This window comes from Pieris napi, chromosome 15 (assembly GCF_905475465.1).
Source record: "Pieris napi chromosome 15, ilPieNapi1.2, whole genome shotgun sequence".
In the NCBI taxonomy this organism is placed as follows: domain Eukaryota; kingdom Metazoa; phylum Arthropoda; class Insecta; order Lepidoptera; family Pieridae; genus Pieris; species Pieris napi.
Genome location: NC_062248.1, coordinates 10,628,626 through 10,650,366, shown reverse-complemented (window position 1 = coordinate 10,650,366; position 21,741 = coordinate 10,628,626). Strand labels below are relative to the sequence as shown.

The 21,741-nt window shown below is 34.9% G+C and overlaps 1 protein-coding gene across 3 annotated transcripts in view; it reads left to right on the top strand.

Annotated features, from left to right (window-relative positions):
- The window catches only part of LOC125056855 (myotubularin-related protein 13), a 96,676-nt gene that overhangs the window by 30,674 nt on the left and 44,261 nt on the right, over window positions 1-21,741 (top strand). For all 3 annotated transcript variants that reach the window (XM_047660172.1, XM_047660171.1, XM_047660170.1), the window contains exons 4-9: window positions 15,066-15,182; window positions 16,596-16,815; window positions 18,071-18,312; window positions 18,664-18,914; window positions 19,990-20,181; window positions 21,044-21,152. In XM_047660172.1, coding sequence (XP_047516128.1) covers window positions 15,066-15,182; window positions 16,596-16,815; window positions 18,071-18,312; window positions 18,664-18,914; window positions 19,990-20,181; window positions 21,044-21,152 — 1,131 coding nt within the window. The remainder of the gene's footprint in view (window positions 1-15,065; window positions 15,183-16,595; window positions 16,816-18,070; window positions 18,313-18,663; window positions 18,915-19,989; window positions 20,182-21,043; window positions 21,153-21,741) is intronic.

Here is a 21,741-nt window from a genome sequence, read left to right as displayed (position 1 = left end):
GGGGGGGTTGAACGGCCCCGTTCGTGACATTCACCATGCATGCTCGTCGGTTATGGGTAGTTTTAACTTGTCCCTTCTCTAGTATCTCCTGGATTTGGTCCAGGTTTGTCCGACTAGGCCTACCCAACCCGACACCATCCACGTTTACCTTGCTTCTCATTCTTCCATTCTACACACGGCTAAACCACCTAAGCATTCCCTTTCGTATCCTTGTCACCACGTCGTTTTTTACTCACACTGGTCGAGTCACTTTATTACTTTAACTAATCAATAAAGCTTTTTATAAATTTGACGAATATTTAAATGGTCCTAATCCTTGGGATTGATTTGCTCCAGTTCAAACAATTTGTGTGACTCAAAAACTTGGCGATTATAAAGAGTGGCGGCGAGTTTCTTGCCAGTTCTTCTTGCTCTACGCCTCTGAACTTGCGAACTGGCAATAATTGTAAATTTAGAATCAATTTAACATCTTATCTGTTGACGTTCATAACTGTACTTGTTTACCTATATGAATAAAGTTATTTTAAGTTTGAGATTGAGAAATGTTTTGTTTTGAAAATACATTGAAGAATTGTCAAGGCCGGATATAACATGTCACCTGATCCAAACATATTAAGTAGCTGTTTTTGTAGTACCATATGACCTAATTAACGAACTGTGTAGGGACATTTGTAAAATCAGCATTATTGCTGACAAGGTTCTTACTATGATGATATATATTTAAAAAAAAAAAAAAATTTGGGAAATGATTGATAAAATTTATGTAAGACTAGCTTCCCGTCTTTTTTTTAAACATCTTTCGTAGATATTGATATCTTTTTTAATATTGTGGAACATTTTTTTTGTTCTATCATCAATCGTTTCCGCGGCGTATGCGATGAAAGATATTTTATAGGCATTTTTTTACACTTTGCGTAACATTATTGTAATTTTAGTAGGGATCATTATTTTTTATTTCAATTAAAATTGCCTATATGAATTAGTGATAAGGTAGCATTCAAATGAAATAATTTTTAAAATCGATCCAGTACTCTTTGAGCCAATTCGTTACAAACATATTTACATACAAATCTTTCCTCTTTATAATTTTAGTATAGATAAAGACTGGCAAATAAGTTTATTATCTCTAGAGATTTATAATGTTTAATCATGATTACAAATATATTTTAATGACTGTTTTAATTAGGTTTCAGTGTTAATTATTATATGTTGGTAATTTACCTTGCTAAATGTGCCGATAACTGCTGATAAAGAAATCCAATTGAAAATTAAACATTAAAGCCAGAAATTGAATACACGAATGATGTAGGTAAAAATTGTGCAGCATAGACTTTTTTACTCGATGGTGTAAAATCTGGATACTGGTGGAAACTATGTCCAAAGAAATAAAAGCGTGCAGATGGGTCCTGTGTTTATTGACTATGACGTAATCTTGAACAGACCGCATACGAAATACAATCTGGAATGCAGAAGAACAAAGAAGTGCTTATGACGGTAAAGTAAAGGAGACTGGAACATTTTGGACACGGCTTGCGTTACACCAAGTACGACCTTTTCTACTAATCATTCAAGGCATTTTGGCAGGTGGAAGACCTAGCCGCAGACGCAGGTGTGGGTTGAAGAATCTTGGGTTTGGTCAAAGCACGCACATAGCACAAGTCAGAAGTGTGGCATCCATAAAAAAGGTAGCCATGATAATCGCCAACCTTCGAAAGGAGATGGAGCTATAAGAAGAAGATATACTTTTATTAGCTTCCATTTTTTTTTATAAAATAGGGTTCAAACGGACAGAAGGCTTCTTCTTAACATCAGGTTAAGATAGCTCGGATGGAGAGGGCTCGCGAGTGCGTTGCCGTCCTTTTAAGAATTCGCTACAATTGGCCCATGATAGCAGCTTTATCTCATAGATTTTCAAACTTTTTAATAGTAAAAAATTGGTAGCCTAGGAACGATAATATGTACATCGTATTAAACGATACGAAATAAAAATAGTTGATTACATTCGATGATGGTTTTATACGAGGGGTTATAATAACATCCTTGCCAGGTCAACGACCTTGCCTCTATGTCTGAATCATTTATATTTCGTGTATGTTTTGGATACGGCTAATTTATTTTAAATAAACGGTGATATGAACTACGAAAATCATTATTTACCACTGGGATGGATTTTAATTAAAAATATATAAATAGAATATATAAAGTAGACAATACGCTCGCCAATTAAAATGTAAAAAGGGATTTTTGCTTTATAAAATGTATCAAATCCAAAATGAACATATTATACATAGGTAACTTATGAACGTTAGTAAACATAAGTAATGGTTCTATATTTAAATTTACTGCCAGTTGTCATAAGAACGGACGAGAAGAACTGGCTGGCACTCTCCGTCACGCTCCGTTCGCTTTCTGCTAACACTTCTGTATCTTCTATCCACCTTTTTTGGGTGCCCTCTTTGCCTTCTAAGTCTTTCCATATAATAATAATAGCCTGTTAATTTAGATACTTTTACTTTTAAATACGTGTGCCCTCTTTTGGCAAAGGCCTTCAAATCTTCCATCCCACTCTGCCACTTTCTGCCATGTACCACCTGCTGTTTCTTTAATTTGATCTTTCCATATAGTTGTCTTTAAAGTCCACCTTTTATCTGGCTACATGCCCCGCCCATTGCCACTTCTGTTTTAGGGCAGAATATAAGACAGTGCAAATTGCTGTCATACTTCAAATAATTAATCTATAATTCCATATATATGGGATTATCACTAAATATATTAAGACATTTTATTTGGAATTGCCTCCTCCATTTAACTGACTAGTAACGATGTAAGCTGTCAATGGTTTAATTGAAGTGATCTTAAAGAGGCCCAATTCTTAAAGCAGTTTCGTAAGTACAGTAGGGAATAAATATTGTTTATTTATTCATTTTTCTATATTTAAATAATGAATACAGTGGAATCTCTAGTAAAAGTACAGATGCTCTGCTCATAATGCAGGTGATATATTTAAATGTCCTCAAAAGGAGGGTTCAAGTGTTAAGTAACGCAATTTTTAGAGATTATTGACCCCCCCCCATGTAACTCGCCGTAACGTTATTCAGTACCCAAGTACAGTACAGTACCCAAGTATAGTAAAACGTTTCGTGACTTTTTAGTTACTATTATGTGGTCGAAAAAAATATTAACAATAACGCGTAATTTAATCCCCGCCCCGCATCGTAACGTTTTACAAAAGGACCCCCCCCTCCCAAAATACGTTACGTAATACTAGAACGCTCCCAAATACTGTAAAACACATACTAAATGTATTTTGTATTTTTTGCTGCAATCTGTCCCTGAAAGCTTCCACCGATATTCTTTTAGTACGAGATAATGCGAATCTGTCATAGTCTGTCTGTTTCCTAACAAAAGAGGGGATACAACAATTGTCATTATCATGGAACCGTGCGATTTGCTTTTCTTAACTAGCTTTTGATTTAATGCATTTTTACTGAGCTTGAATGAAGGCAATTAAATCATAAAGTTTTTAAGTTAATCGATTTTTTAGAGGCATTCAAGTTTTTTTTAGAACCAATTCGACTTAGGGACCTTCAAGAAAAGAGCGTACCATTTTTACAAACAACACACCCGTTGAATAACCCCATGTCAGAGAAATTAACTAGTGCATAAAGAAAGCGTAATTACATCGTAAACAGGTTCAATAACTGGTTGATAACATATGTTTTTTGACCACGTTTGACGTGTGCCGATCCTGTGTGAACGGATTGAATTATTCAAATTTAAAAAAAAATCGTAAGGTTTATGAATTAGTTACATAGGTAGCTGATAGGAAATACACATTTAAGACTATTTTATAATATTTAATTTAGTAAATATCTCGAGATTTCGTGTTTTTCGACGGCCGGCATAAACAAGTGTAATGTTTGATAATTTAAGTTAGTCTGATAAAATCTACTAAGTAATCGAAGAGCAGTGTTGGCCTACTTGAGCGTCCGACTACCATCTATCATCGTAGGTTCGAACCCCGGCTGAATCAAGGGAGTTCTACGTTCACCACTTGATAGGAAGGTAAATATCGAATGGAAGATGGCATTAGATCCAAAAATCAACGGCGTATGTCAAAATAAGGCACTTACTTGTCTATTTAAAAGAAATCACGAAACATACAGAATTGACGCCCATCATATATTAAGAATATTTGTTGTTATTATATGTTGCTTTGTTTCATCTGATATCAAGAATTAGGTACTGTAAACACCAGACTACATTGTACAGAAATGTTTGTTTCTGAATCCTGAGAAAATAAAATATGCATTGATCTGTTTCGTTTTTGATTGATCCAAAGATTGTGTCGCATGTCTGTGATTTGACGAGACATGCTCTTCATAGATAAATTAACGTCAACAATTTGTTTTTTCTTGTATCTGTTTCGATAAACGTCGTGGTTAAAATTTGTTCTTAATTCATTTCAAGTTCAAACGCGTGGTCCGCTCAGTGTGTAACATCACTCATGAATGACGTTTTTTTTTTAATTTTTATTATTGCTGAAACATCAACAAACTGAGAGTACAATAAACCTACTAAGGGGCATCTCGGTGCCTGAAGGGCTACACAGTACACACAGTGTTTATACAGCCTATTCATTTATACCAATGTTTTTACAATTAAACATAGCAATATTCTTGTATCATTACTGACGCGCCCTTAGCGAAATGATAAGGTGGTTAACAAAATTCCAAAATTGTATACAGTATAAGATTCTGATGTACGTTACCTGATAAAGGATTTTGAGTTTTATCTCGTAGTAAAACGGTTTGGATCTGTCTTCTATATTTAGTTTAACAAGGAACCACGATGGCAGATTGCTTTTCCAGATTGCGTTTCTGAATTCTGTTTCCGAATTGATGTGGTTGCGTGATGGTGTATTACGATTGGGTGAATGGCCTCATCTAATTTACGTATGGGGACATCTTGGAATGTATTGTCGACAATTTTTGTTTGCAAACCTTAATCATATCGAGTGATTTGAGAAGAATTATATAATTCTTCTCAAATATATATCTATATATCTATATAGTCATACTAGCTGACTGGGCAAACGTCACGCTCACTATATAAAACAGTAGGTATGTGAGTCGATTAAAACGTCACCATATTCTGGAGCTAGACAGTAGCTTTAAGCAGCAGATTAGTAGTTGCTTAGTGGGAAGCCACTCCACATGATAGTACTCCAGAACAGATTTGCTCATTAGGGTTGATTGCAAATACCCGCAGAAAAAAAGTCTTAGTTTATATACGGATAGAATCTTGATGTGTCCCAAGAGTCTAAAAGCTAGATAAAAGTAAAACATTCAAGTGATTCGCTCACCAGCTTTGAGTATGTTCCGAGGCGTCAGACATTCACTGTAGTGTGTTGAATTATTCAGTTCTATGTAATTAGGGCGCGAGTTGTCTGTTTTTATTGCTTTTGTTAGTTTTATTTTTTATTCGACAGCTTTATTTTACAGCGATACCACACTAGGATATTCCTGGGTGAGCTGTTCTGAGGTACAATAAAAGAACAATTGATAAATTTGGGAGTGCGTGATACACATGTTCATGTTTCACCTCAAACCACAAGCAGTATGTCTGTAGCTTCCTAATCTTGTTTTGATGTACAAAATTTTTCTTAGTTTGTATCTCCATAATTAAATTAGCATATTTTTTTATGACTTAATACCCAAGTATCCTCTATATTAGGTCGTCGTATGAAAAATCATTGATCAAGATAATTAAACGCAGAAGGTATTGACAATTAAAATAAAATTAAAATAATGGATTCGCGTACTATAAAATTAAGTTTATGATATTATATTTAATATTAGGACACGACCTCCGAGTCCTCCGACTAAGTGAAGGCCTGCTCCAAATTATTCCACTTGTATTTCATCTCCACTATTTTCTAATCTATCCCCACTATCTTTATTATTTCAATCGTCCCAGGTTACTAGTGGGCGTCTTTTTAACCATGTCATAAAAACTAAATTATTTTGAGTTCTAAATTGTTACGTATATGTCACCGTAAAATTGTAAAAACCGTTAGATTGTAATCTATCACGCGAGATTGTAAACTGTCGAAAGATTGTGAACCTCAACGAACTGCTTACAAATTAACGTATTATTATTCGGTAGTTATATGAAATTGTTGGGAAGTAAAATTAATCTGTAATTGACCAAAGAAGTTTGAATGATAACTAAGTTAGTGTAGTACAATCTACCGAATAATAATACGTTAAATTGTAAGCAGTACGCTGAGGTTCACAATCTTTCGACAGCTTATAATCTCGCGAGATAGATTACAATCTAACGGTGTTTACAATTTTACGTTAACATATACAATACAAACAAACGCTGAAATATCTTCAATCTATATTTAAAATAACTTAATTGACCCAAATGCGTGAAAACAAAAATGTAAGCAAAATAGATCGATCAAGAATGGCGATAGTAGGAAGCTAATAAAAAGATCGTAAACGCTTGGATCGGACATTGACACGCACATGTGGTATGAATGGAATACGCTTTTTTTAAATAGATTTATTATAGTATAGAGATTTTCGGTGTTTAGTTTTTGTGCTACATTATTAGTATTATGAAATTTGAATGTTACCAAGTGGTCTCTAGCCGATTTTTTAAAAGGAACTTTATTTGCCTTATCTATAGTATTATAAAGAGAAAAGATTTGTAAGATGTAATGAAATGGCTCAAAAACAACTGGACCGATTTTAGAAATTCTTTCACCATTTGAATGCTACATTATCACCGATTAATATAGGCCATTTTAATTGCAAGAAAATTATGAGAATCACTACTAAAACTGCAATAATGTTACCCAAGGTGGAAAAAAATGCCTATAATATCGCATGCGCTGCGAAAACTATTGATGATAGAAAAAATAATGTTGCACAATATTAAAGAACCTATCTACAAAAAAAAAGGGTGCGTGTACTTATGTACGCGCGTAAGAAGTTATACTTCTTTGGCATTATTAAAAATAGTTTTTGATTGCATGCAAATAATTAATTACAATTAAATAATCAAAGACTGGAAAAGGAATCATTATAGTCAATTAAGTTCAGTTTACATTTGAAAAATTAAATAAATAATTATTTATTATTATTCTCTTACATTAAGTGTAACATAAATTCTATTTAGTTGAAAGTATATATTATTATATATTTAGAACATCTCTACCAAACACTAAGATGTATGTTGTAGCTTTGGCAGTATTGCACAATATAAAATTAATAAATTTCTTTGAAAAAATAATCAAAACTCCTTTATTTGTTTAAAAGGTAAATGTCAAATGTCATTATGGTCATTCAAAATTCTTGGCATACGAACTTCACGCATATTTTTTTTCTTTTTACTTGTAGATTGTCTTATTCCTATCTCGCTCGCGCACGCTATAATCACACTCCCAATTTTGTGTCACAGGTGCGCGCGCATCGTAAAATTTCACTGTCACAAATTTTTCATAACGCGCCTAAAGAAGTATAACTTCAAAAATGTTTAAAAAATAAATGTCCACCCGTGCGAATCTGGGATGAGCCGCAAATAACGAAATAAAGTGAACGAAGGTCAAGGATGAATGGGGTCTTATGAGCATGGACCACTACCGGCACCTTACTTAATAGCTGCTTAATAGTGGAAAGTACCCGGGCCCAGCGGGAAACGCCAACTCCACCAGACCTAGTTAAAGCAAATAGTGTCCCTTTTTAGGGAAGAGAGATTTGACACTCCTTCTTTGAGCTTCTCGATCACAGATCTACGCGGGTGACTGGTGACTCTTAGAACCGAATTTCACGTTTTACGTTTTCTTCAGCACATTTAGAGCATAGTTGGCCTTGTGGCTTCAGGTGACTCTCATGCGAAGACGTAAGTTCGAACTCCGGCTATGCACCAATGGGTTTTCTGTCTATGTACGTACTCGTACGGTGAATTAAAACATCGTGAGAGAACCGGCATTCCATAGACCCAAAAAGCCGACGGCGTATGTCAGGCTCAGAAGGCTTATTAGAAAAAATAAATGATCACGAAACATACAAAAATAGGAGGCCTAGTTTTTTTTCATACATTTACAATAAAAACTAGGAAATAGGTCTTAAATTTAACTAAGTTTATATGAATTTTGACCGCGTTACAGCAATAGCATGAATCGAATTGCTATTACCGATTTATGATACCATTTGGTTAGCATAATTCTCACAAGCTGTGAGAATCATCTGTGTTATGACATCAGCGATTTATTTTAAACAGAACTACCTACATGATATTTACTTTTGGAAATAATGCCGACTTACCGATTTCATTGTTCTAGTGGTTAGTACCCCTGACTGCGAATCCATGGGTCCAGGGTTCGATCCCCGGCTGAGACGAACATCGATGTGATGAGCATTTGGTGTTGTGCTTACGTCTTGGGTGTTTAAATATGTATTTATATGTCTATCTATTTATAATATGTATGTATATCCGTTGTCTAGTGCCCATAACACAAGCTTCACCAGCTTAGCATGGTACTCGGTCAATTGGTGTGAATTGTCTTTAAAAAAATAACAACATATATTTGAACATACCACAGCCGCCACCGAACTTTATTGTAATAATATTATTTTCTGACGATATAAATCTGATGATCGGCTTTTACAGCCGTTACGTTTTTTTAATAAGCTGTTATGTAATTTATTGCACGTGTTATTAAAGTCGCATGTAGCTGTGTTGAAGGTGATATGTACCGTTATTGAATCACCATAAAAACAATGCGCCTGGCAGACCGCTCAAGCGGGCAGATGACGTCGTGTCGCGAATTATAAGTAGCGACTTGATTTGCATAGAATCGTCGTAGGAACGTTTTATACTTGGTGTATGTTTGGGGCTTAAATGTATTATTTTACTAGCTGAACCGGCAAACGTTGTTTTGCCATGTATATTATTTCTAGGAAACATTTTCTAGTTCAATAAAAATAACTATTTATCTATATTTTTGTATGCTGTATCATAAAAATTTTTTTATTAATTAAAACCTTGGTCCGTTGACCACCCTGAACATTTAGGGGTTTGAAAGATAGATAGTAGCCGATTCTCGGTTTTACTGAATATGCATAAAAAATTCATAAGAATCGGTCGAGCCGTTTCGACGAGTATGGGAATGAACATTGTGACACGAGAATTTTATATATTAGATTATTATATAGTAATATGCAGTGTCATAATATTAAAAGCCTGTTATTTCAAATACATTCTTACATTATACACACGTTCTTTTAAATATCTGTGTGTGTTTATCAAAGGCCTCCTCGGAATCCGCCATTCCACTGCACTGTGCCACTCTTTGCCATGTATCCGCTGTTTTCTTAATCTGGTCTATCCTTCTTAATTTGTTTTCTTCATGTATTGTATTGTTGGGCACCAGTTTAAAAATTTCCGGCTCAACTTTTCTGTTCCTATTGCCATGTGCCCCGCCCATTTTAGCTTAAGTTTATTAATTTTTATTGTAACATCTGCTACCTGAGATCATCTTAAAGTTGTATTTTTTATTTGGCTATCCTTTTCTTCCCTATACATCATTCCATCGATCTTTGACACACCCGCAGCTTTGTATGTTGTGATTTAGTGGGCGCCCAAGATTGAGGTCCATATGTACGTCAGGGCACGATTTCTGTATTTTACATTAGGATTTTGACATATGTCTCGACTCCGAATCTTACCAAAGAAAAATCCTTTTCCTTAAATCAAATATCAAATGTGGAAGAGGCTCATCTGATACCGTCGCCCATGGACACTCCCAATGCCAAAGGGTTCTGGCGAGTGTATAGCCGGCCTATTAAGAAATGGTACGTTTTTATTTTTTCTTGAAGTAGGTACCCTAAGTCGAATTGGATCGGAAATACTTTAGTGGGCAGCTAGTTCACATCGCGGTGGTGTAGGCAAAAACTGCCATAAAAACGCCCAGTTCAGCCTCGACGTTCGATGGTGAAACTCATCTGTAGAAGATGCAGAGTGACCCCATATCTCTATGCAAATTAAAATGTAACTAGTGAACCGAAGACTGAAATTTAAAACTCGCCCCAATTTGTTGCCCCTACACAGTGCATTGTACTATAAACTAAAATATTCAGAGTTTCTTTACTCGGGGTAGTAATGAATTCCGGCGGCGCCGTTGCTCTGGGGTCTAAATTGCACTATTCTCTGTTGTGTCATTACACAACTTTTTATATTAAACTAGCTGTGCCTTGCGGTTGTATTCGTGTACAATATATACAATTTTTATTCCTAAATTCAGCATATTGCACTCTTATCACTCAAGTGTCTAGGCCTCCGAAATGATAATCTTCCAGACTGAAGATTACGTCTCAGTCACTAACTTTTTATATAATGTAATTATTATATAGAATTTGGGCTAGTGGCTTCAACGTGCGACTCTCATCCCTGAGGTCGTAGAGTCGATCCGCGGCTGTGCACCATTGGACTTTATTTCTATGTGCGCATTTAACATTCCAACGGTGAAGGAAAACATCGTGAGGATTCCCGCCTTAGACCCAAAAAGTCCACGGCGTGTGTCAGGCACAGGAGGCTGATCACCTACCTGCCTATTAGATTTACAAATGAAGAAACAGATACAGAAATATGAGGCCCAGACCTAGAAAATGTTGTAGCGACACTGATTTATTGTTTTTTATTTTAATTATTATTCAAAATACTGCTACTGCTACAGAGCACTTGTTCAACTAGACAATAGTTGAACAAGTGCTCTGTATGCCGTTATTATAGAACAAAAGGCAAACGGGCAGGAGGCTCATCTGATGTTACGTGATACCGTCGCCCATGGACACTCTCAATGCCAGAGGGCTCGCGAGCGCCTTGCCGGTCTTTTAAGAATTGCTGCGTTTTCTTGAAGGACTCTAAGTAGAATCGGTTTGGAAATAGTTCAGTGGAAGCTGGTTCCACATATTTATTTATTTACACTTAGTTTAACCATAATATACAAAATCATACATTTAAAAAAACAAAAATTGCAGGCTCATAGTGGTGATACGCGGCAAAACTGCCTTACAAACATTCAGTTCAGTTAAGGATATTTTAGTATGAGAGATTTATTACATAAATTTCAAATCAAATCAATGTGTCTCGTGATTGCGTACTTAATGGAAACGAAATGGATTTTGTCGCTGTTATTGCCCGCAGATATTGCGCTGTATATATATTTTGTTCTGATATTTTATTTTAGAATTCAAATGTGTTCCCCTGTTCTATTGAAAAGTTATGCTTTGAAAAATACACCTTCACTTATAAAGACTAAAAACTTTACTCTAAATATGTCAAAGGCCGGAAATTATAAATAACTCATGTGCTGTATAAAAATATTGTTCCCTTTTCAAAAAAAGGCACAAAGTAAACACCCATTTTCTTTTGAAAAGAGGTTTTATAGCGCAAAGGTTTTTCAATTGACCTTGCTCCCTAAGGAGGCTTTTAGAAGGAAAATGCGTAAGAAAAAGTGGTTCGTTTAAGTGTGGTGCGTAAAAAGTTCTTTTAAGCTCTGAATACTGAAGAATTAGATACCCACTAGAATTGTCTTTGATTGACATAACCTTTACACATTTAAAGAAAAAACTTTTTCACCGGATTAAAGTTATGATGAGCTGTAAAGCACGCGAAACGTCGGATAAATTTAAAATTATGTTAAATAATTGTAAATTTATAATAATACATAACTTTAATACGGTTAAAAAGTTTTTTCTTTAAATACCTACTAGAATATATTTTTTGACATTTTCTTAAAGTATATTATTGATTATTATTTGTGTCCTATCGACGTCTTAAGATTAAATAAAATATTTGAAATCCCATCTTCTATCTTTTTAAAAGCACTCGAAACGTCAAGTGCGTCAATATTAATAGATCTACAAATTCACAGACTATTTGATAGTTTGTTGTAATATCATAATGTTAATTATTAATTTAAAAGCAATGGTGTTAGTGTCAGCTGTCATTGTCATTATAATTTAATGACATCAAAGTCAAATTAGTTCAAAACCTTTAATACGAATTTTTTTGCTTATTTAGGGTATGTTCCGATATACACTGCGACCACTGTACAGAGTACCGTCAATTTAGTATACTGTGAAACCGTTTCTCTATAGCCAGCTATACTGGTTACAATTTAAAACGGAACGCAGTCCAGTATACTAGTCAGCTTCGTTTTTCGACACAGTTTTCAAATGAGTGCATCAAAGTTTTTCAATTCAACAAGAAAAACTATTATTGGAGTATTATCGCATTAAAAAAAATCTATATTAATATTAACTGTCAATTGAATTAATACTACAAAGAAAGTAAGTTAGAATTTTAAATGTTTGTTATGAAACTGAAAGTTATATCAGCCGTTAGGCATTCAAGTGGTTTTGATTGATCACGTGATCAAAGCACTGCGAGTACGCCAGTGCTCGCAGTAGAAGTATAGCGGGGATTTGTGACGTCATATATTTCCCTAGGACGCTGCGGCTGTGTACTGGCAGTCCATAGCGGAACGAATTTTTGAACAGTGGGAGCACTATACAGTACTCGCAGTGTATATCGGAACATACCCTTAATTTGTCAATGTTGCTAGATCTATCAATATTGGCAAATCAAATAACAGTTTTGAACTAATTTGACTTTGATGTCATTAAATTATAATGACAATCGCAGCTGATACCAGCGCCATTGCTCCGACATACATAATACAAAAAAGTTTTATTTCAGTCCAACGTAAGCACCGACTTGATTTGAATGCCCCGGGCATTTTCCATTCTTACGCGAACAACGACCCAGTTTGTAAATTGTTAAATTGGGCTTTTTTTTACAATTACGAGTTTCTCGAAACTGTGTAATTTTAAACGTAATTTTTTTGCCAAAAAATAAATAATATAATAGTATATTGAGATTGGGATTTAAAAAAAGTAAATATATATATATATATATAGGGGAAGGTGGGGACCCTTCGTACGGTTTTCACATTTTATTTTTTTATTTTTTTCTTTTTCCATGAATCAATCACCTGATAGCTTAAATTTATAGTTAGTTATACTAGAGATCTGAGATCTTAGAGGTCTGAGATTCAAATAAAAAAATGACAAATGATTTCATCCGATGTTTCAACCATAATTATGATTTAAACTAAATCTGAAATACGTACGAATCTGCCCCATCAACGGGGCACCTTCGTACAGTGTTGGGGGTACCTTCTTACGCTGTGGGGTAGTTCAAAATTCATTTATTAGCAATGAAATTAAACACAAAAATAAGATTTAACTTCTATTAAACAAAAATAAAATACTTTTCTTATGTAAAACAAAATTTAATTAGTTAGGTATCTTAGATTTAGAATTACATTTTTTACTCTTTGGTGTGGATTAGAACTTCTTATTATCGGGTGTGGCAGTATAAATTCGTGGTTTTCCTGGCCGTCATCGTCATTTTGCTTGTTTTATTACTTCTTACACAATGCGAATAGGGTCGAAATGCCTCTGGTGTCGAAACTGACTTCGAAGGAACTACTATTTGATGGATTGGTAAATTATTCACAGCATCTGGTTCACAAGCATCAAAATCAACCTTAGTCAAGATGCCTTAACAGTAGTGTAATATGTAGAAAGTCGAAAACTTAATTTGTATGAAAAAGACAGTTCGCGTCGACAAATTTTTATACAAATTTAGTTGTACAATTCGTTCAAATGTGCCCCATCTAGTGCTGTCCGAATGTACCCCACTAACTGAATAACAACAAAATATAACTTATTTTAATATTAATAGGAAAACGTCATAAATTAAGTATTGGAGACGTATCTTAAGTATATTTTGCTAGTTACTGATAGAATACTCTACACGAAAACTTATTTTATCTACGGTAACAAGAGATAAAAACATAGATAAAAAAATTACTTACCGAGCGCGAAAACACGTCCATGCCTGTAACTTCACTCTCATCGGTGCGAATTTCACGAAACTTCGTTGATGTATAGTTGGTACCTCGACTCATGCACACATACAAAAGCAAGACTGTACTTGGTTTCGTTCAAGTTTTATTTTGACTGTATGAATGTGCCCCGCGTACGAAGGGTAACGATCTTCCCCTATATAATATCGAATGCCATCACTGTGTAGCTGCCCCCTGAAGTATTTCCGAACCAATTCTACTTATAGTCCTTAAAAATAGAATTTCTATAAGGTAATTAGCCCTTCTCACTCTCTCAATAGCTCTCTCCCTTTCTACAAAAACGCTGGGCATCTTCGTGACGTTCCGTAATTTTTTTACGCCTAAAGAAGCCTACAGAAGTTTCAAGATACTTTTGTTTTTCATTGCAAAAACAAAAGTATCTTTCGAATGCCACTATGTGGAACCAGCTGCCCCCTGAAATATTTCCGAACCAATTCGACTTAGAGTCCTTCAAGAAAAGAGCATACTAATTCTTAAAAGGCAGGCAACGCACTCGCAAGCTATCTGGCATTAGGTGTCTGTGGGAGACGGTATAACTTAACATCAGATGAGTCTCTTGTCTCTTTGCCTGTTGAATCACCTGTAAGGCAGGACGGAAGCCTTCTCTGGTGAAGGCGGTTTTTTACCCTGACGATTCCGACTTTTTGACGGATCCGTTAGAGCGTGGCGGGGCCTCCAACGGGCCTTTTTAGTCGGAAAAGGGTAGTAATTGATGCTTTTACGCACCAATTACTACCCTACTAGGTTGGGATGGTGTTTAGCCTTGTCGAAGTGGGCTGTGGACGCCATTCATCCATTGGGCTATGGTTCGCTACCATATGGACCATGGCTCCAGGTCGTGGTCGAGATCGATGCCCCTGCGCATGTACTTTATATTTTAATCCCTACTCCGACTCGACCATCCCACTTCGGCGGGATTTTCGACGTCAAAAAACAGTATGAGTCAAATGAGGAACTACGGCATATGAGTTCCTATATCTAGATTCTTTATGAAGAATTGAATTAAATAAAGTTTAAAAGCTATTATATTAAAGGATGTAATGTTTGGTTTCAGGACGAGGAATCTTTGGAATCGTCGCGTACGGTGGCGAATATAACGCACCACAGCATCATGTATGCTCCCAAGTGTCTTGTCATCGTCTCCAGACAGGACTACATAGACACATTTCGGGTAACATTATTTGTGAATATAATATATTATATGACAATAATAACAGACATTTCTTTATTATTCAACACAAATTCAGCTAAATGACTATGTAATATGTTTTTGAAATAATTATAGGTTTACTTAGTTTTTAACAACAAAATTTATTTGAAGACCAGTGAAGATCTAAATAATCAGTAACCTGAAATATATAACGAAAATTTAGAGTTTCTTTCATAATAGTTTTTCAAAACAATTATTTGTAAGTTCAGATGACAAGCCAAATGGCGCGTATTATGGAGCCAAAATATAAACAAATTAGAGCAGATTAGTTTAACCAAGAGCTGTTACTAGCGATTTCATTAAATTTACACACGTCTTTTTGGGGAATAATTTCAGTAAATCTGCTTAGGGGCCATCCATAAAGTACGTCACACGAATTTTAGGACTTTTGAACCCCTCCCCCCGTCCTTGTCACAGGTTGTCACATTTTTATAACCTGATGTGACGTCGCACATTTTTAAAATTCTTAAAACTTTAAACAATTCGCGTAAGGTTGATTTTGCAATAATATATGCATGTAACTTATAGAAAGAGACAGAAATAGTGTTTCGGGACACTTTCGAACGTTACTTTTATTCGAGACTGTGCATCTTGGGTTTTTTGTATATCAATGGTTTTAGTATTTAAAATTTTAACATGTGACGTTATAAAAGTACCCCCCATTCCCCTTGTCACACGATGTCCCACTTCGGTGATACCCTCCCTCCCCATTAACGTGTGACGTACTTTATGGATGTCCCCTTACGTAATACTTGAACGGCCCCCGAATGCTCTTACACAAATACACAAAATAACTAAAACAATCCTCGGAGCAGTGGGGTCGCTCCGTGAAGCTTGCGAAATGCCTAGTAGACTTCAGTGCTTCTAGAAGGAGCTAGGCTGGCCTAGTTAGCCAGGACTTTACGCACAACGGACATACTGAGAATCTAAATGCGGAAACTGAGTCCACCAACTAACAATTTTTTGAAGTTATACTTTTGGCGCGTTAGGGAAAAATGATGATAGTAAATTTTTACGATGCGCGCTTACACAGTCACAAAAAACCGACACCCTGAAGTTAGTATAGTCAACATTTTAAAATAAAACATGTCCATTTCTGTAATTATGTAGAAATATTTTTTGGGATAATTAAATAAACTTTATTCAACTAGATAATGCGTTATAATAAAACTTTTTTATATTGTTAGTGTCATTTTTTCTACAAACGTAAAATAAGGCGAAAGATAAAAACTTTAAAAATATTTTTATCTTGTTACGCCAAAGAAGTATAACTTCTACACAAACACATGTTTTTTTAACATATATTATGATATAAGACCTTCCAGTAGCGCGTCATAAATAATATTTTTATTAATTCTTCATATTTAATTTCAGAATTGCCTAGGCATAATCTACACAGTATGGGTGGAGAACCTCGGTGTTCCTCTAGAAACGTTAGTCGGGAACCTGGTGGGATGTGTTCTAGTCCCACCTCCAGGCGGCCCTCAGGTCCGATTCAGCATCGGGGCCGGCGATCGACAGGCGCTACAGCCCCCTGCGGCACCTCCTATGCCCGTTACACATACCTCCGTTCATATGTTACTTAGGTTATTAGGTACGTAAAATATATAAGTACTCTGGCCATATATATAAAAAGAGAAGAAATCTTTTAAGCAAGCAGTGGCGAAATTTCCCTTAGAAATAGTGCGTAAATCCATAGGTTCGTGACCAAAAAGATTAAAGGCCTGTAAAGGTGGCCATTTCGAATAGAATATTGTTTATTTTTTGCTGAGACTTTAATAAATATGTAATAATATTAATGTAATTATAAAAAAATCATATTCATGTGTCACAGAACTTATGGCTGGTCTAGGCATATAATATTCGACGAGTCATTGGTCTAGTGGTTAGTACCCCTGACTGCGAATCCATGGGTCCCGGGTTCGATCCCCGGCTGAGACGAACATCGATGTGACGAGCATTTGGTGTTGTGCTTAGGTCTTGGGTGTTTAAATATGTATTTATATGTCTATCTATTTGTAATATGTATGTATATCCGTTGCCTAGTACCCATAACACAAGTTTTACCAGCTTAGCATGGGACTAGGTCAATTGGTGTGAATTGTCAAAAAAAAAAAATTATGTATTTAACACAAGAAAATAATGAAAGTCACTCCTTAGTTGTAAGCACCTCTTTACGAGTAAACCTCCTCCAGATCACTCTATTTTTCTCTATCCATCGCCAAGTCTATCGAAGATTTTTCCTTTGTATTAAATCCCCTTAGAGGAAGCTTTTACTATTGGAAGTTTTAAAAAAGTAATTAAGTTGCAAAGGGGCAATTCGATTGTAATTTGAAAATTTATTAAAATTATTTGTCATTGGAATTTCAGTTTTTCATTGTATGTTTTACTTCCTGTGTTTCGTTAAGAATTTCCTAGTAATTTCTTGATTTAAGTTTCGAAAGTGAACAATTAAATTGTTTTTTTTTTAAATAGTAATTATGAATGAAATAGGAGGATAGAGAGATAGAATAAGAATTTCAGAAAGGCTAAGGTAGGGAATGGCACAAAAAAGGATGGGAAACACTAGTATATATTTACCATAGTATTACAATTAAATTACAATTAAATGACGAAATATTAATTTTTTTAATTAAATAAACTGTTGTGGTCTCTGGCAGAATGACCAGCGCTGTGGAACATGTCTGCTCCACAGCATAATGCTGAGCCAGGGCCAGTTACAACCTACACATTTAAAATGTACCTTATTACTTATTTTTTTTCCACAATTTTTTTGTGATTTTTTTATTATTATTATTTTGTGTGTTTCTGTGTCTATGGCTAAAGTATTTTTTTATTTAATATTTCAGGTATACACAACTCGGTCACCCTCTGGTGTGCGGTGATGAGCGAGCACAAAGTATTATTGGTATCGCTCGCAGGCGCACGGTTGTCGGCCGTTTGTCGAGCGTTAGCCGCCCTCATGTTTCCCTTTAGATACGCACACGTGTATATACCGCTGCTACCTGCTGGCCTGGCCGAAGTACTGGCCACGCCCACGCCGTTTCTCATCGGTGTACATTCCAGTTTGAAGGAGGAGGTTTCTGAATTGGTAAGGCACATTTGACTGAAACATTAGTTGGTGGCATAAATGTCTGACTAAGTATTTTTAGGTAAAAGAAAAATTGTCAAAGCTGTAACTTTCATTTGCGAAGTGTTTCGTTAATTTTGTTACCTATATGAATAAATTAATTTTGAATTTTGAATGGTGTATTAGACAGACACATTTGCGTGTTCCTTTAATATTATTTTTGTAAAATGTCTTAAACCGCATCAAGGACAATTAATGGAGGAGATTCAATCCTAGGAATCGTTTTGAAATCAGCTTTATAATGAAAAATTATGTCTAAGCTTAAAAAAAAGTCTAATCTTTTATTGAAAAATTATAATTTTGAAATTACAGTTAGACGTTATAATAGCGGACCTCGATACGGGGTCCCTCCACATACCACCGAGTGTCAACATCCCGCGTCCAGAGGGCAAACTCCTATCGTCCCTCCAGGACTCGCTCGCCTTGGTCCTCCAGCCGGAGCTTCGGTCTGCCGACTCGGCATTCGCCCCACCGCCGCCAGTACAGTCCCTACCTCAAATGCTTGATAAGGAAATCAGAGCTGTGTTCATGAGGACGCTGGCGAAATTGTTACAAGGGTATAGGTAAGTAATGAAAGTATTTAGATATAGATATAGCATTTATTACTAACAAGAACACACACATATAAACACACAAAATAACAATGATCATAGAAAAAGAAATCCCTTTTCCCATTCGGTTCGTTTCATGTGTGTAATGCGTGTGTGCTGTGGTTGTAATTGGCCCTGGCTCAGCATTATGCTGAGGAGCAGACTGTTCCACAGCGCTGGTCATTCTGCCAGAGATCACATCATCTAGTTTGCGACTCAGTCGCAAAAAAAAAGAAAAAAGAATGTATTAATACTTAGTAGAAAATATTAATACATATTAGTAAATTTCTATTATATTTTTCAAAAAAAAAAGTTGGTGTGAAGTAAATAAAATAAAATAAAAGTTAAAAGTAATAATAATTGTTAAGAATTTGACAAATATATTTTTTGGGCGATTCAAAAATAGGTAGAGTATAGGCCTTCTCCAGTAGGCTCCATCTCTCTCTATCTCCAGCATTTTTCTTTCTATCTTCATCAACAACTTCTTTAAGCACCTCGGCCAACCTCTCTTTCTTTTCCCTGGTGGACCTTTTCACCTTTGTCCATATGCCAATGTACATGCGATGAGGCCCGCACATTTTCACTTAAGTATATTGCATCAATCCTGTTTGTTATTACTATTTATGTACTTTTTATGTTGCCCTTTAGTTTTGAATTTAGTACATTCCTTGTTGGCAAGTTTGTTTCAGGGATAAAATATAATACAAACATACATAATGAGTAAAATTAGGTAATTATATACATTAATATTTGCATAAAGATTCATTAAAGTCGTGTTGATATAGCACTATCGGATAACAATTGATTGTTTTAGAACAAATTTAGTTACGGTATATGATTATGAATTACCATCAACTTCCAACTATTGATATATTGGATCGTTTCGCTTTTTTTTTACGATTTTTTTGTGGAACAACCATATTAGCGAAGTTTTATTAACCAGAGCTTTCCGTCTTTGAAAAATTATTGCAATTTTTTTAGTTTGTTTCAATTGTTAAAGAATTTTGACGAAAATGTATTAGTTTAAAATATTGACTATTCCTTTCAGACACTGCTTGACAATAATCCGGATACATCCGTCCCCCGTACTAACTTTCCACAAGGCGGGTTTTTTGGGTGCTCGCGGCCTATCGCAGTGCCCTTTCGCTGTTAGGTTGTTGGACTCGATGTTCTTCAATGGGTTGGTTGCGGAGCGGGGACCGCCCTGGAGACCTACTGATATATGGGACGATCTTGTACTGTAAGTACAGTTAAATTTTATTTGTTTGAAGCGTGATTTTATTGGAAAAGTTTGTAGGAACACCAAAACATTACAAAATAAAAAATCAAATAATTCCTACTTTTGTTTTTATATCTATTTTTTTAGCCTGGCCAACAAAACACTGAGCGTTTTGTAAAGTTTATATTATCGTCGTATTATTATTTAATTATTTTATTATCGCGCCATCTTGTTATGGTTTTTTGAACCATAGTTCAAAAGTAAAAGTATATAGAGTCTTGCTAATGAAACAAGATAACGAAAAAGCGCGGCAAATAAAAAAAAAATAGTATGGTATCCCTAAAAGTTTGATATATTTTGTGGATTACTTACTTGATACTTGATTTTATTTTATTATTTTTTACATTGATAGTAATTGTATTTCTTAATTAAGTACTATACGTATTTAGTCTTTTACTATTGATACTTAAAATGACTAGCATTGCATAGAAACCTAAAACTATATTTATTTTAAAACAACGTTATTCGGAATAATCAAAATCAGAATCCATAAAATCAATAAAACAAAGTTAAGGCTAATATACCTGTTAACTATTCGGAAAAAATATGTAATAGAAAAAAAAATGAGTATTATTGCATAAAGTATTAAGACAATAAATCATACTAACCTAAGAAATTCAATGACATTCTATGTTGCCATTCGAAAGTTTTCAAATAATTCATTTATCTTCTTTCATTAACCAGACTCTATACTTCTTGTAAAAGTCTGCATTGTAAATATACGAAATTAAATATAAAATTGACTTTAAGGAATTATTTAAATAAAATAGGTCGCAGCGCCATTGGTTTTATTATTTCTAATCTCCAAATATACTAATTGCAGGAATCTCCCAGAACAGCTGCGATTAGAGTCAATAAATTCGGACTTGGAGTTACCGCACATACAGGAGTTGGCAATGCAACTGCATTTCAATGAAAACCCGAATCCACAAGTATGTCTAATCTTATATTGAAGGTTTTGTCCTTATCGCTCTCATGTCACTTTTTATATTAATAAAAGGGACAGAACATTATTTAACCCCTTTTGAGTTTATAAAAATGTTATAAATCACGCTAACACGGTGCAATAAGTGTAAACATATACAGTAATACCACCTCTAACGCGGTACCCCAATTACGCGTAGGTTAACGCGATTTCCTACCTCCATATAACGCGGATATTTCTCTAGTTATATGTAGTGTGAAATTTATAATGATTTGTCTAGTCCATGATTAGTTTTCCGTACTTTTGCACATTTTTCAATTGTGTTGTTATAAAATTAAACAAAACAACTTTATTAAATTCGTGTTTCTAGGTTTTTATTTGTTAAAAAAAAATTTCCTACAATGCATTCTGTATTAGGATTTTTTAAATAATACTATCTATTAAAGCAAAAATTATTGTTTTTATAAAAAATATTTTAATAGATAAACCTCAATATATTACATTATTGTTGACCATGCTGTGAAGCGTCAAATAAGTAAAAAAACAATTGAAATCTATTGATGTGCCTCCGGAAAACATACAGCATTGTATAATGA